This window comes from Monodelphis domestica, chromosome 3 (assembly GCF_027887165.1).
Source record: "Monodelphis domestica isolate mMonDom1 chromosome 3, mMonDom1.pri, whole genome shotgun sequence".
NCBI lineage: Eukaryota > Metazoa > Chordata > Mammalia > Didelphimorphia > Didelphidae > Monodelphis > Monodelphis domestica.
The window spans coordinates 533,428,817-533,445,324 of NC_077229.1; the positions used below are offsets into that span (position 1 = coordinate 533,428,817).

Consider the following 16,508-nt stretch of genomic DNA (forward strand, 5'->3'; position numbering starts at 1 on the left):
CTAAATAATTTTAGCCATTATGATATAGGAATAGCTGGCTGACAATATGCCATAATTAATATACTTGTGAATCTGAAGGACTGTGGCAGTGGAAGTTTACATACATGTACACATATACAGAGGGCTGCATAGAAATACACACATATATGTGGTAGTTTGAAGGCTTAATATTAACTTTCTTTTACCAAAAACTGCTCTAATAAGTAATAAAATTATTAATGTGCAATGCTAGTAGCTCTCCTGCAAGGAAAGATAAACTTTGTAATCTGTTAAAGCTTTGTGTTAGTTGACAGAAGACTAATTACTTTGTCCTGCCTCTGAAAATGTTTCTTTTTTGGAAGAATTAGATTTTTTGCTTTTCTCTTTTGCTACGTAGCCATAAAACCAAAGGTCCAAATGGGTTTTGCTCCCACCTTTCTCAGCTGCCAGGTAGGTGCTGTGCTCCTGGCAGGAAGGTGGCAAGGATGTCAATGATCCGGCAAAAGGACTTAAGACCTTCTTTGTAGTGATAAACCAATGATGAGAGTATTTTTCTGAAAAGAGAAATAGATGTATTTAAGCAGGAAAAAAACTGGTTACCTTTTTCCTTTGTTTCAAGATTTGGTAGCTATTCCTGACATTCAAGCTGGAGCTATGGAAAATTGGGGTTTGATCACTTTCCGAGAAGAAACGCTCTTATATGATAATAATACTTCTTCTGTGATGGATAGAAAACTGGTTACAAGAATAATTGCACATGAACTGGCTCACCAGGTATTACAACTGAAATATTTAACTAAATTCCTTGTCTGTTGTCTGTTTCCTAATGCTAATAGTGTTTTACAACAGAAAAAAATTATCTTCTTTGCTATAACAGAAGTCTTTATAACTCATATTTAGCTTTCTAACCAATACCTGATGTCTTTCTCCAAAATAGAACTCATAATTCCCTCATGCCCATTTTCTAATCTCCTTTATTTCATTTGAGAAGCAACATAAGACCATCTTCCTAATCACCTGTCTTGGAATCATTCTTGACCTTCTCCCCCACCCCTACTTTTTTCTCCCCCAGACCCCATCATAGCCAATCAGTTACCAATTCATCCTCTGTTCCCCCATTACTGACTATCTCTTTTTCTCTGCTAACACACCTGTAACAGTAGTCTTAATCTCTCCTTCATATAAGTGCCAAATCGGTCTTCCTAAAACATAGATGTGATTGTGTCACTTCCCTACTCCTGTCTCTTCAGTGGTTCTTTTGTGCCCCTAGGAGACAAAATGCTCCTAACTCCTACTTACCTCCCTAGTCTTTTTCATACAGCTCTTCATGTACTCTGTGATCATAGAATTTCAGTTGTAAGGAGCCTGAGAAGCAATGGAATTCAGCCTGTATCTCACTGGGCTGCTGGTTGTTCCCTGTACTCAGTATTCTGCCTTTCCCATCTCTGGGTCTTTGCACAAGGGGTCTCCTAAATCTCCAATGCACTCATAGACTCTGGAGCTTCTGTCAAAGAATATGTAGTTTGTACCTTCTCTATTAGCCTTTCCTGATTTCCTGCATTGTTAGCACTTTCTCCCTCTTGAAAATGCTTTTTTTGTATTTTTAATAAAAATCTTAATCCTTTGCTTCCTCCAGAGAGTGCTAACTCTGTAAAAATCTACTCTGCTGGAAAGACTTTAGGTATGATCCCAATAGCAAATTCAATATGTTTTCCAAAGACTAATCTAGCTAAGTATGGAGAGGTTCATCACTAGACTGGGCGTTTGGCTATAATTTTTTTTTGGTCTTACCACCTTACAAAATAGAAAAATATAAAATGTTCCATGCTTTGGTATGGTCCCTTTCTACCAGGGACAGTGGGAAAGGGGTGGAAAAGGCATCAGAAGCACCCTGTTCCTCAATATATTTTAAATGGATAAATGATTTTAATATTATTGGTCAAACTATTAAAAAATTAGAAGCAAAACAGACCACATACCCCTCACAGCTATGGGTAGGAGATGTATTTTTAGCCAAATAAGAGATAGAGGTGATTATGAGATAAAGTAGACTACTTGGATGACTTGAAACTGAAACTCTGTTGTACAAACAACCTTAATTCACTAAGGATAAGTAGGGAAATGGTCAAATGGAAAAAAAATCTTTATATCAAATTTCTCTGTTAAGCATTTGGCATCCAAGTTACATAAACAGTGAATGAATGAACACACACACAATTAAGCATTCCTCCACAGATAGCAGTCAAAGGATATGAACAAACAATTCTCATAATAAGAACTGCAAACTATTTACAACCACATGAAAGAATGATCAAGATCATTAATAATAAGAGAATGCAATTCAAAACAATCTTGACGTTTTATCTTCTATCCTTCAATTTGGCAAAGATGACAAAATATGGCAATTATCAATTTTGGAGGGGTTGGGATGAATGCCTTGTCAATTGGGGAATGGCCAAATAAATTGTGGCACATGGAAGTACTGGAATACTGTTACTGTGCTGTAAGAAATGCTGTATGTGAGGCATATAGTGAAGCCTAGAAAGATCTATATGAGTTGATGTAGAGTGAAGGAACCAGAGCCAAGAAAAAACTAAAACAATGTAAGAAGAAAAAATAAGCCCATGTAGCAAAATCATAAAGATCAAACATGACTCAAGTGAAGAGATATGAGAGATAAGAATACATCTCCAAACCCATTCATGGAGCGGTGAGATCCACAGGTGTTACACATTGTACATGTTTTCAAACATGTTTTCAAACTTTTTGAATGTATTGATCAGTTAAAAATTGTTTTTTTCTTCTTAAAAAAATACTTTGTTATTTTGGATTTCTCTGGGAAGGAAGCAATTCACACTTTACCACTCTTCTGCCATATCGATTCTAAGACAGAAGGGAAGAATAACAAAAGAAAAGAAAAGATGGACTGAGTCACAAAGAAGGATGGTCAGGAATGAATGGATTTCTTTTCTATTTGCATTGTTGGAAGGAACAGTAATATTAGTACCATCCCAGATCTATTTGAGTATACTTTGTACTTATCTGTGGTCATGTTGTGTTCCTCCTTTAGAAGGTAAGCTCCTTGAGGGTAGGGGATAAATACTTCATTACCTGACCTAGGGCATTCATAGCAAATTCTTAACAAATGCAACAGATAGCCACAGGATTTCAGAATTAGGCCATCTAGTCCAACTTGAACTTAAGCAAAGATCCATATGACTGCATATGTACTGTTCCATAGCTCTTATTTCCTGTGCCTCCAGCCCCTCCTTGTAATGTTAAGGAGCCCCTAGAGAAGGCACTCATTGCTTCCTGTTTTACACTTTGATCCTCTAGCTTGTCTCTCTCTCTCCCTCCCTCCATCTCTCTGTCTCTGTCTCTGTCTCTGTCTCTCTCTCTCTCTCTCCCTCTCCCTCCCTCTTTCCCTCTCTCTCTCTTCTTCTCTCTCTTCCCCCCCTCTCTTCCTCCTCTCTCCATACTCCCTTATTCTTTCTATCCCTCTCCCTCTCCCCTCTCTCCTCCATCTTTCATTCTCTCCCTCTACCTCTCCTCTCTCTCTTCAATCTTTTACCCACTCTCCCACTCTCTCTCTCCCTTTCCTTCTCCCTCTATCCCTTTCCCTCTCTTTCTCCTTCTCTCCCTCCCCCTCCCTCCCTCTCTCTCTCTTTCTTGCTGTCTCCCTTCAATAAGTACTTCCTATAAATATTTTCCCATCTTCTCCCTCACATCATGATTGAAACACATGAAGAGAGAACTAAAGAGTTCTTAAATTCAGCATTTTGCATACGTGCCATTTTTCTTGAAGAATCTTTATTTTTGAATCCTATCAACTATCTGTAATTCAGCCAGCTTAGGAAAAAACCTGAAGACTTGAGTTCTTCTCCCCATCCTCCCAAATAAGGCAGAAAAACACTTCTCATCCAGGCAGTCAGTGTGAATGATTGCTAACTGGTCCTTTTAGTCCAATTTGCCAAACTAATTCTTGGTTCACACTGTGCATAATATTGCAGTAGTTTAGTAATAGGTGCTGACAGAGACCCAAAGGTTATATAAGACTGCTCTCTTGGAGGTTACAGTCTTTTTTTTTTTTTTTTTTTTTTTTTTTTTTTTTTTTTTTTTTTTTTTTTTAAATATATTTTATTTGATCATTTCCAAGCATTATTCGTTAAAGACATAGATCATTTTCTTTTCCTCCCCCCCACCCCCCATAGCCGACGCGTAAGTCCACTGGGCATTAGATGTTTTCTTGATTTGAACCCATTGCTTTGTTGATAGTATTTGCATTAGAGTGTTCATTTAAAGTCTATCCTCTGTCATGTCCCCTCAACCTCTGTATTCAGGCAGTTGCTTTTTCTCGGTGTTTCCACTCCCATAGTTTATCCTTTGCTTATGAATGGTGTTTTTTTTTCTCCTGGATCCCTGAAAGTTGTTCAGGGACATTACACCGCCACTAATGGAGAAGTCCATTACGTTCGATTATACCACAGTGTATTAGTCTCTGTGTACAATGTTCTCCTGGTTCTGCTCCTCTCGCTCTGCATCACTTCCTGGAGGTTGTTCCAGTCTCCATGGAACTTCTCCACTTTATTATTCCTTTTAGCACAATAGTATTCCATCACCAACATATACCACAGTTTGTTCAGCCATTCCCCAATTGATGGGCATCCCCTCGTTTTCCAGTTTTGGGCCACCACAAAGAGCGCAGCTATGAATATTTTTGTACAAGTCTTTGTGTCCATTATCTCTTTGGGGTATAGACCCAGCAGTGCTATGGCTGGGTCAAAGGGTAGATATTCTTTTGTCGCCCTTTGGGCATAGTTCCAAATTGCCCTCCAAAATGGTTGGATCAGTTCACAACTCCACCAGCAATGAATTAATGTCCCTACTTTGCCACATCCCCTCCAGCATTCATTACTTTCCTTTGCTGTTATGTTAGCCAATCTGCTAGGTGTGAGGTGATACCTCAGAGTTGTTTTGATTTGCATCTCTCTGATTATAAGAGATGTAGAACACTTCTTCATGTGCTTGTTAATAGTTTTGATTTCTTTATCTGAGAACTGCCTATCCATTTCCCTTGCCCATTTATCAATTGGAGAATGGCTTGATTTTTTGTACAATTGATTTAGCTCATTATAAATATGAGTAATTAAACCTTTGTCAGAGGTTTCTATGAAGATTTTTTCCCAATTTGTTGTTTCCCTTCTGATTTTAGTTATATTGGTTTTATTTGTACAAAAGCTTTTTAGTTTGATGTAGTCAAAATTATTTATTTTACATTTTGTGATTCTTTCTATATCTTGCTTGGTTTTAAAGCCTTTCCCCTCCCAAAGGTCTGACATGTATACTATTCTGTGTTTACCCAATTTACTTATGGTTTCCTTCTTTATGTTTAAGTCACTCACCCATTTTGAATTTATCTTGGTGTAGGGTGTGAGGTGTTGATCTATTCCTAGTCTCTCCCACACTGTCTTCCAATTTTCCCAGCAGTTTTTATCGAATAGTGGATTTTTGTCCCAAAAGCTGGGATCTTTGGGTTTATCGTATACTGTCTTGCTGAGGTCGTTTTCCCCCAGTCTATTCCACTGATCTTCCTTTCTGTTTCTTAGCCAGTACCAAATTGTTTTGATGACTGCTGCTTTGTAATATAGTTTTAGGTCAGGGACTGCAAGGCCCCCATCATATGTGTTTTTTTTCATTAATTCCCTGGATATCCTTGATCTTTTGTTCTTCCAAATGAACTTTGTTATGGTTTTTTCTAAATCAGTGAAGAAGTATTTTGGTAGTTCAATGGGTATGGCACTAAATAGATAAATAAGTTTGGGTAGGATGGTCATTTTTATTATATTGGCTCGTCCTATCCATGAGCAGTTAATGTTTTTCCAATTGTTCAAGTCTAGTTTTAGTTGTGTGGCGAGTGTTTTGTAGTTGTGTTCATATAGTTCCTGTGTTTGTCTTGGGAGATAGATTCCTAGGTATTTTATTTTGTCTAAGGTGATTTTGAATGGGATTTCTCTTTCTAGTTCTTGCTGCTGAGCTGTGTTGGAGATATATAGAAAAGCTGATGATTTATGTGGGTTTATTTTGTATCCTGCAACTTTGCTAAAGTTGTTGATTATTTCAATTAGCTTTTTGGTTGAATCTCTAGGATTCTTTAAGTAGACCATCATGTCATCCGCAAAGAGTGATAACTTGGTCTCCTCCTTGCCTATTCTGATACCTTCAATTTCTTTATCTTCTCTAATTGCTACTGCTAGTGTTTCTAGTACAATGTCAAATAGTAGAGGTGATAATGGGCATCCTTGTTTCACTCCTGATCTTATTGGGAATGCATCTAGTTTATCCCCATTGCAGATGATATTAGCTGTTGGTTTTAGATATATACTGTTTATTATTTTTAGGAATGACCCTTCTATTCCTATGCTTTCTAGTGTTTTTAATAGGAATGGGTGTTGTATTTTATCAAAGGCTTTTTCTGCATCTATTGAGATAATCATGTGGTTCTTGCTAGTTTGCTTGTTGATGTGGTCAATTATGTGGATGGTTTTCCTAATGTTGAACCAGCCCTGCATCCCTGGTATGAATCCTACTTGATCATGGTGAATGATCCTTCTGATCACTTGCTGGAGTCTTTTTGCTAGTATCCTATTTAAAATTTTTGCATCTATATTCATTAGGGAGATTGGTCTATAGTTTTCTTTCTCTGTTTTTGACCTGCCTGGTTTTGGAATCAGTACCATGTTTGTGTCGTAAAAGGAGTTTGGTAGAACTCCCTCTTTGCTTATTATGTCAAATAGTTTGTATAGTATTGGGGTCAACTGTTCTCTGAATGTTTGATAGAATTCACAGGTGAATCCATCAGGCCCTGGGGATTTTTTCTTAGGAAGTTCTTTGATGGCTTGATGGATTTCAATTTCTGATATGGGATTATTTAAGAATTCTATTTCCTCTTCTGTTAGTCTAGGCAGTTTGTATTTTTGTATATATTCATCCATTTCTCCTAAATTGGTGTATTTATTGCCATATAATTGGGCAAAGTAATTTCTAATGATTGCCTTAATTTCCTCCTCATTGGAGGTGCTGTCCCCCTTTTCATCTTTAATGCTGTGAATTTGCTTTTCTTCCTTCCTTTTTTTAATTAGATTGACCAGTACTTTGTCTATTTTGTTTGTTTTTTCAAAGTACCAGCTTCTTGTCTTATTTATTAAATCAATAGTTCTATCACTTTCGATTTTATTAATTTCTCCCTTAATTTTTAGGATTTCTAATTTGGTTTTCTGCTGGGGGTTTTTAATTTGATCGCTTTCGAGTTTTTTCAATTGCATTTCCAATTGATTGATCTCTGCTCTCCCTTGTTTGTTAATATGAGCTTTCAGGGATATGAATTTGCCTCTGATTACCGCTTTGGCTGCATCCCAAAAGGTTTGAAAGGATGTTTCGCCATTGTCATTTTCCTTGATGAAATTATTAATTGTTTCTATGATTTCTTCTTTAGCTAAACGGTTTTGGAGTATCATATTGTTTAATTTCCAATTGGTTTTAGATTTGGTTTTCCATGTACCATTACTAATCATTATTTTTATTGCCTTGTGATCTGAGAAGGCTGCATTCATTATTTCTGCTTTTTTGCATTTGTGTGCTATGTTTCTGTGACCTAATGTATGGTCAATTTTTGTGAATGTGCCATGTGGTGCTGAGAAGAAGGTGTATTCCTTTTTATCCCTATTTATTTTTCTCCATATGTCTATTAATTCTAATTTTTCTAAGATTTCATTCACTTCTTTTACCTCTTTCTTATTTATTTTTTGATTTGATTTATCTAAATTTGATAATGGTTGGTTTAAGTCTCCCACTAGTATGGTTTTATTGTCTATTTCTTCCTTCAATTCTCCTAGTTTCTCCATTAGAAATTTGGGTGCTATATTATTTGGTGCATACATGTTGATTAATGATATTTCCTCATTGTCTAGAGTCCCTTTTAACAAAATATAATTACCTTCCCTATCCCTTTTGATCAGGTCTATTTTTGCATTGGCTTTATCAGATATCATGGTTACCACTCCTGCCTTCTTTCTATCAGTTGAGGCCCAGAAGGTCTTACTCCATCCTTTAATTCTGACCTTGTGGGTGTCAACCCGCCTCATGTGTGTTTCTTGAAGACAACATATGGTAGGGTTTTGGATTCTAATCCATTCTGCTATTCGTCTACGTTTTATGGGTGAGTTCATCCCATTCACGTTCAAAGTTATGATTGTCATTTGTGGACTCCCTGGCATTTTGATTGCCTTCCCTAATTCTAACCTTTTCTTCTTCGGCTCTACCTTTTAGTCCAGTGATTTACTTTGAATCAGTCCCCCTTGTCCCCTCCCTTGATGTTTCCCTTTTTAGTCCCTCCCTTTTTGTTCCCTCCCCCTCCCCCCTCTCTTTCCCTCCCTTTTTGTTCTCCCTCTCCCCCTCCCCCCCTTGGTTTTCCCTTCTCCTTACCCTTGTTGGGTAAGATAGAATTCAAGATCCCAATGGATCTGGATGTTTTTCCCTCTCAGAGTTGATTTCCCTGAGATTGAGGTTTAAGTAAACCCCCCCCCTCTCTTCCTCTCCTTCTTATAGGAGTTTTCTTCCCCTCCCCTTCCCCTGTGAATCTTTGTGTGAGAACCATTATTCTATTTGGTCTTTCTTTACCCCCTATTTATACATTACATTTTCCCCACATATTAGTATACATAGGTTGATATAAATGTAGTCCTTATAGAAGAGAGTTTGAGTAAAAGAAGAAGATAACATTTTTCCCCTTTCCTTAATATTTACCTTTTCAGGTATTCCTTGCTCTTTGATTTTCGGTATCAAACTTTCCACAGAGCTCTGGTCTTTTCTTTGCAAAAAGTTGGAAGTCTTCTATTTTGTTGAATGCCCATACTTTCCCTTGGAAGTATATAGTCAGTTTTGCTGGGTAGCTGATTCTTGGTTGGAGACCCAGCTCTCTGGCCTTTCTGAAGATCATGTTCCATGCCTTACGATCATTCAGAGTAGAACTTGCAAGGTCTTGGGTGACCCTGATTGGCATTCCTTTATATCTAAATTGTCTTTTTCTGGCTTCCTGTAGGATTTTTTCTTTTGTTTGATAGCTTTGGAATTTGGCAATTACATTCCTGGGAGTTGTCTTTTGGGGGTTTAGTGTAGAAGGTGTTCTGTGAGCTCTGTCAGTGGATGTATTGCCCCCTTGTTCTAGAATCTCTGGGCAATTTTCTTTGATTATATCTTGTATCACCATGTCCAGTTTGGTGTTTATTTCTGGCTTATCTGGGAGTCCAATTATTCTTAAATTATCCCTTCTCCCCCTATTTTCCAGATCTATCACCTTGTCGGTGAGATATTTTATGTTCTCTTCTAATTTCTTGGTATTTTGGCTTTGCTTTATTGATTCTTGCTCTTTTACACGATCATTGTCTTCCAGCTGCCTGATTCTGGCCTTTAAAGCCTGGTTTTCTTTTACAGTTTGGTCAAACTGGTTTTGTAGATGCGTGAATTTCTTTTGCATTATTTCCAACTTTTCCTCCCAGAAGGCTTCCATCTTTTTGGTCATTTCTGATTCAAATTCTTCATAGGTTTGTGGAGAGTTTCCATTTCCTTTGGAAGGTTTTGGAGCATTTTCTTTTATATTATCTTCTGTCTGCTCTGTATTTTGTATTTTGGCTCCATAAAATGTGTCCAAAGTCGCCCCTTTCTTCTTATTTTTCTTGGTATTTTGGGGCTTCTGTGGTTCTGTGGAGTTTGCCATTTCTGAATGTGGAGGATTAGTTTTTCTTGTCTCTGTCTGGTGTTCAGAGGCAGTCCTGGGCAGATAGTTCTATGAGCTTTCCCTGGGTTAAACTGAATATGCCTCACTGGAACTGGAATGGAAGGGTCGGACCACGAGGCCACACTCTCCCCCTGGCTCGATTTCCAGAAGTTGCCTTCAGAATCGCTGGCCGTGAGGCTGTTTCGTCGGCCTGCGGGGGGATGGGCTGCCGCTTCCCCAAGCTCCGAGAGCACAGACTTTCACTGAGACTTGGATAGCAGGATCCAGCCCGTGAGGCTGTCTTGCCCGCCCTGAGGGTTGCTGTTGTTTTGATCAGCTCTCTGCAGCGGAGGCCCCAGGCAGTAACTTTCACCCGGACCAACGGGCTCTCTGCAGCGGAAGCCCCAGGCAGTAACTTTCACCCGGACTGGGACTTGGGTAGAAGACCCTGAGGGTTGTTGTTCCTCAGACCCTGCTCTCTGAGCCCGGCGCGGCTGCCGCTTCCGGGAGCCTTGGACTCTGCGCTCCTACCCCTGAGGTCCGAGGGATCTCGGGTTCTGGCTTTTAAGGGGAGCCGTACCTTTTGAACCGGGTCCAGGTCCAGGAGGAGGGTTCCCAGGGTCTGTGCTGTTGATCGTTTTGAATTTCGGCGCCTTAGGAGCTTCTAGTTTGAGATCGGTCGGGAAGGGTTTTCCGGAGATCTGAACTTCAGCTTTCTCTAAGCCGCCATCTTAACCGGAAGTCCCTGGAGGTTACAGTCTTAAAGTGAAAAGAGGTACAATGGATAAACTCAACATGTAGGATTTGGGGCAGGAAGGAACCTTAAAGATCATTGACACCAACTGCCACAGCTATAGAAGGGAATTGACTTTCCTGGACTACCCAGAAAGGTCATGTCATGGGAAATGAATTCAAATTCAGGTTCTCTGACTCAGTACTTTTGCTGTCATATCATGCTATCAAATGTATTAGAGAGATATTTATTCATATCCCTCTCACTGGAAAATCACTGGCCTATCAGAAGATGAGGCAGTGGAAATGTATTATGAAATTTAGTCAGTTTATAAAACATGATAGGGAAATAAGGAGTTTTTAGAGTGTAAAACATCACAAATTTAAGTAAAGATGAAATGAAAAATATTCTTTTTCATACAGTATTAAACATAAAAAGTAGAAAGTCATTCATCTATTTCCTTGGTGGTTTTCAAATATGGAATGTTTTCCTTCATTTTAAAGATAAATTTAGATCATTTTAATAATTCTCTTAGTGATTATTTTGTAGGTAGTTTCACTACATTTGAGCACAGGATCCTGTCTTACTTTATTGTAGTAATAATAATAATAATAATAATAGGAAGCCTTTTCATAGGGCTCCCACATGACAGAAATTGCTATATGCTTTGTAAATATTATTTCATTTAATCCTCATATTTACTATGAGAGATAGGTGCTATTATTGTGCCCATTTTACAGATAAGGAAATTTTTATTGTTAATGACATTATAAAATTAGTATTAAGCACCATTTCAATAAATTCAACTTGCTTTGCCACTATTACCTTTAAATAAATGAATTTCATTGCTTAAAATGTCACTATTTAAATGTAAAAATGTAAAATATCATTATTTCTTCTAAGTCTCTGCCATTTTTCTTTATTCAATCCTATTTACTCTTTTCCTCCACTCCGTCTTGATAACATTTTATCTATAGTATATTGCCCCCTTTTTAGCAGTTAAATATATTGTCTCCACCTCATCCTAGTCTTCCTTTGTGACAAATATTCGACTTAGATGTCAGAAATGTTAGTCTTTTGTCTCAAATTCTTAAAAATTTCCTAAGAACACATATCTTGCCAATCAGTTCTTTGTTTTTGTTCTGTTTTTCCTCTTAGTGGTTTGGCAACCTAGTAACTATGCAGTGGTGGAATGATCTTTGGCTAAATGAAGGATTTGCTACTTTCATGGAATATTTCTCCTTGAATAAAAATTTCAAACAGTTATCAAGTGTAAGTACTATTCTTGGGCTTAATAGAGATTTTATTTTTTTGGTTTATTATTAGTTTTTAAAATTACTGTCAAAAACTGTATTATGTTATTTATAAATTAATTATACTGTGATATATGTCCGTGTCATTTGGGAGAGTCAAACAGTTTTTGATAGTTGTTAGTTGGTATTAAAATAGTTAAATTTTTTATGTCAGTTTCATCTTTTGTCATCTGAACTCTAGTGCTAACATAAATATATAATAGAAAGTGGTAATAATATGTTCATGTGTGTTATACACTTTAAAATGTTGTTTTGAATATGCAGCCTTATAGCTTTTTCCAATGTTTCTTGTTGTCTGTGACCTTGTACAAACTACTTCATTTCTTCAGGCTAAAACTAGGGGGCTTAAAGTGACTTTTGCAGTTTCTTTCAGTCTAAAATCCTATATTTCAATTCCTCTAATTGTTTGGTGAATTTAGTTAAATAAATTTTAAAAAACTTTTTTGAAAGATAATTTTGGAGCAGATAGAGTTAGCATGTATGTGGGTGGGGGAGGAAGGGTCAGAAACTAGGAAAATATAAGAATAAATATTAGACAAAAATATAGTATGCCTATTATCATTGTATAGGCTTATCTATGTGCAGCACTCTAGCTAAATGACTGGACCACACTAGGTACAAACCACATGTTGTCACTTAGTGTCCCCCCTTTAGATCACATTTTGAAAATTCAACTATGTTCAATTAAATTCATTCAACTATAGCAAGTTGAAATATAGCCATTTTTATATTTGTCTCACCTTTATAATCGTTTCTCAAGATTTAATGAAGGATTATTGACTAGGATGCTATCAGAATCTACTCCAAGAAAGTGTATTAACTCTCATTCAGCCAAACCCTACACTTTAGACTATCTTGAATAGTGGGAGAAACTAATTCTTTTTTTAAGCATGAAGAAATTATTTAATAGACCTAAAAACAGTAAATTTCATCTGGAGGAATAACAAAATCATAATCTCAGAGTGTCTTTCAATGCCGTATCTCAAATTATAATGTGACACTTGTTATCAAAACTATTTGGTTCCATTTCAAAAGTAGAAAATTTGACTGATAAAATATATTCAACATAAAATTCCAGAAATAATAAAATATTCATTAAATATAACATTACTAACTACAGAGGTAAGAACTCTTTTTGGAGGGGCAAAACTTTTGTCAAACTAGAAAGCAATCTGAAAAACAATTGGATTAGACCAACAGCTTATACTATAATAAATTTAAATTGATAGACTATCTAAATATAATAGTCATCCATGCCTTTATATCAATATATGTCTCTATTCTATCTAATGTTTTAAGAGCAGAAGATATTCATAATACTAGATGAAGAGGTCATTTTTTTATGTAAACAAGACACAGTTCTGAAAATAAAGTAGTTAAGTTTGATTATATAAGTTTGAGAAATTTTTGTACAAAGCAGAACAAATGTCATTTGAATTAGTAGAGAAAAATTTGACAAAAATTTCTTCATTTTTATGAGATATAATATATATGATATATTGAATTATTAAATGTACAAGATCTATTGCCCAACAGATAGGCAGGTTTCAAATAAATAGTATGAAATATTAAGAAAAATATGAAAACAATCCTCCATATTCACTTCTTTTTTTTAAGATAATTTTTTTTAGCATTATTTTATTTGGACATTTCCAAAAATTATTTGTTGGAAACAAAGATCATTTTCTTTTCCTCCCCCCCTCCACCTCTCCCATAGCCGACGTGCCACTGGGTATCACCCATGTCCTTGATTCGAACCCATTTCCATGTTGTTGGTATTTGCATTAGAGTGTTCATTTAGAGTCTCTCCTCAGTCATATCCCCTGTAGTCAAGCAGTTGCTTTTCCTCGGTGTTTTTACTCCCACAGTTTGTCCTCTGCTTGTGGATATTGTTTTTTCTCTTAGATCCCTGCAGATTGTTCAGGGACATTGCATTGACACTAATGGAGAAGTCCATTACATTTGATTGTACCATTGTACTCTGTGGACAATGTTTTCCTGGTTCTGTTCCTTTCCCTCTGCATCACTTCCTGGAGGTTGTTCCAGTCTCCATGGAATTCCTCCACCTTATTATTTATTCCTTTTAGCACAATAGTATTCCATCACCAACATATACCACAATTTGTTCAGTCATTCCCCAGTCAATGGATACTCCCTCATTTTCCAATTTTTTGCCTCCACAAAGAGCTCAGCTATGAATGTTCTTGTACAAGTCTTTTTCCTTATTATCTCTTTGGGTTACAAGTCCAGCAGTGCTATGGCTGGATCATAGGGTAGACAGTCTTTTATCGCCCTTTGGGCAGAGTTCCAAATTGCCCTCCAGAATGGTTGGATCAATTCACAACTCCACCAGCAATGAATTAATGTCCCAACTTTGCCACATCCCCTCCAGCATTCATTATCATATTAGCCAATCTGCTAGGTGTGAGGTGATACCTCAGAGTTGTTTTGATTTGCATCTCTCTGATTATAAGAGATTTAGAGCACTTTTTCATGTGCTTATTAACAGTTTTGATTTCTTTGGCTGAAAACTGCCTATTCACGCCCAATTATCAATTGGAGAATGCCTTGATTTTTTTGTACAATTGATTTAGCTCTTTGTAAATTTGAGTGATTAAACCTTTGTCAGAGGTTTTTATGAAGATTGTTCCCCAATTTGTGCTTCCATTCTGATTTTAGTTACATTGGCTTTGTTTGTACAAAACCTTTTTAATTTGATGTAGTTAAAATTATTTATTTTACATTTTGTGACTCTTTCTAAGTCTTACTTGGTTTTGAAATCTTTCCCCTCCCTTCTGACGTGTATATTATTCTGTGTTTGCCTAATTTACTTATAGTTTCCTTCTTTATGTTCAAGTCATTCACCCATTCTGAATTTATCTTGGTGTAGGGTGAGAGGTGTTCACCCAAACCTAATCTCTCCCACACTGTCTTCCAATTTTCCCAGCAGTTTTGATCAAATAGTGGATTTTTGTCCCAAAAGCTGGGGTCTTTGGGTTTGTCATACACTGTCTTGCTGAGGTCATTTACTCCAAGTCTATTCCACTGATCCTCCTTTCTGTCTCTTAGCCAGTACCAAATTGTTTTGATGATCACTGCTTTATAATATAGTTTGAGATCTGGGACTACAAGTCCTCCTTCCTTTGCATTTTTTTTTCATGATTTCCCTGGCTAGTCTTGATCTTTTGTTCTTCCAAATGAACGTAGTTATGTTTTTTTCTAATTCAGTAAAGAAATTTTTTGGTAGTTCAATGGGTATGGCACTAAATAAGTAAATTAATTTGGGTAGGATTGTCATTTTTATTATGTTAGCTTGTCCCACCCATGAGCAATCAATGTTTTTCTAATTGTTTAAATCTAGTTTTAACTGTGTGGAGAGTGTTTTGTAGTTGTGTTCAAATAGTTCCTGTGTTTGTCTCAGCAGATAAATTCCTAAGAATTTTATATTGTCTAGAGTGATTTTAAATGGAATTTCTCTTTCTAATTCTTGCTGCTGAAATGGGTTAGAGATCTATAGAAATGCTGATGACTTATGTGGGTTTATTTTGTATCCTGCAACTTTGCTAAAGTTGTTGATTATTTCGAGTAACTTTTTGGTTGATTCTCTAGGATTCCTTAAGTAAACCATCATATCATATGCAAAGAATGATAGCTTGGTCTCCTCATTGCCAATTTTAATACCTTCAATTTCTTTTCCTTCTCTAATTGCTATTGCTAGTGTTTCTTGTATAATGTTAAATAATAGAGGTGATAATGGGCATCCTTGTTTTACTCCTGAACTTATTGGGAAGGCTTCAAATTTATCCCCATTGCAGATGATGCTTGCTGATGGTTTTAGATATATACTGTTTATTATTTTTAGGAAAGGCCCTTCTATTCCTATGCTTTCTAGTGTTTTCAATAGGAATGGGTGTTGTATTTTCTCAAAGGCTTTTTCGGCATCTATTGAGATAATCATGTATTGTTTATATGGTCAATTATGTGGATGGTTTTCCTAATATTGAACCATCCTTGCATTCCTGGTATGAATCCTGCTTGGTCATAGTGGATGACCCTTGTGATGACTTGCTGGAGTCTTTTTGCCAGTATCCTATTTAAGTTTTTTGCATCTATATTCATTAGGGAGATTGGCCTATAGTTTTCTTAGTTTTTGACCTGCCTGGCTTTGAGATCAGTACCATGTTTGTGTCATAAAAGGAATTTGGTAGAACTCACTCTTTTCTAATTGTGTCAAATAGTTTGTTTAATATTGGGATTAGTTGTTCTTTGAATGTTTGATAGAATTCATTTGTGAATCCATCTGGACCTGGGGATTTTTCCTTAGGGAGGTCTTTGATGGCTTGTTCAATTTCTTTTTCTGATATGGGGTTGTTTAAGTAATTTATTCCTTCCTCATTTAGTCTAGGCAATTTATATTTTTGTAAGTATTCATCCTTATCACCTAGATTGCCAAATTTGTTGCCATAGAATTGGGCATAGTAGTTTTTAATGATTGCCTTAATTTCCTTTTCATTAGAGGTGAGGTCTCCTTTTTCATCTTGGATACTGTCAGTTTGGTTTATTTCATTCCTTTTTTCAATTCGACTGACTAGTGCTTTGTCTATTTCATTTGTTTTTTCAAAGTACCAGCTTCTAGTCTTATTTATTAAATCAATAGTTCTTTGACTTTCAATTTTATTAATTTCTCCTTTGATTTTTTAGGATCTCTAAT

The 16,508-nt window shown here is 36.5% G+C and overlaps 1 protein-coding gene across 2 annotated transcripts in view; it reads left to right on the forward strand.

Moving 5' to 3' along the window:
* Window positions 1-16,508, forward strand: part of LNPEP (leucyl and cystinyl aminopeptidase) — a 205,211-nt gene that overhangs the window by 67,819 nt on the left and 120,884 nt on the right. For both annotated transcript variants that reach the window (XM_007486571.3, XM_056825018.1), the window contains exons 6-7: window positions 599-753; window positions 11,643-11,756. In XM_007486571.3, the coding sequence (XP_007486633.1) occupies window positions 599-753; window positions 11,643-11,756 (269 nt within the window). The remainder of the gene's footprint in view (window positions 1-598; window positions 754-11,642; window positions 11,757-16,508) is intronic.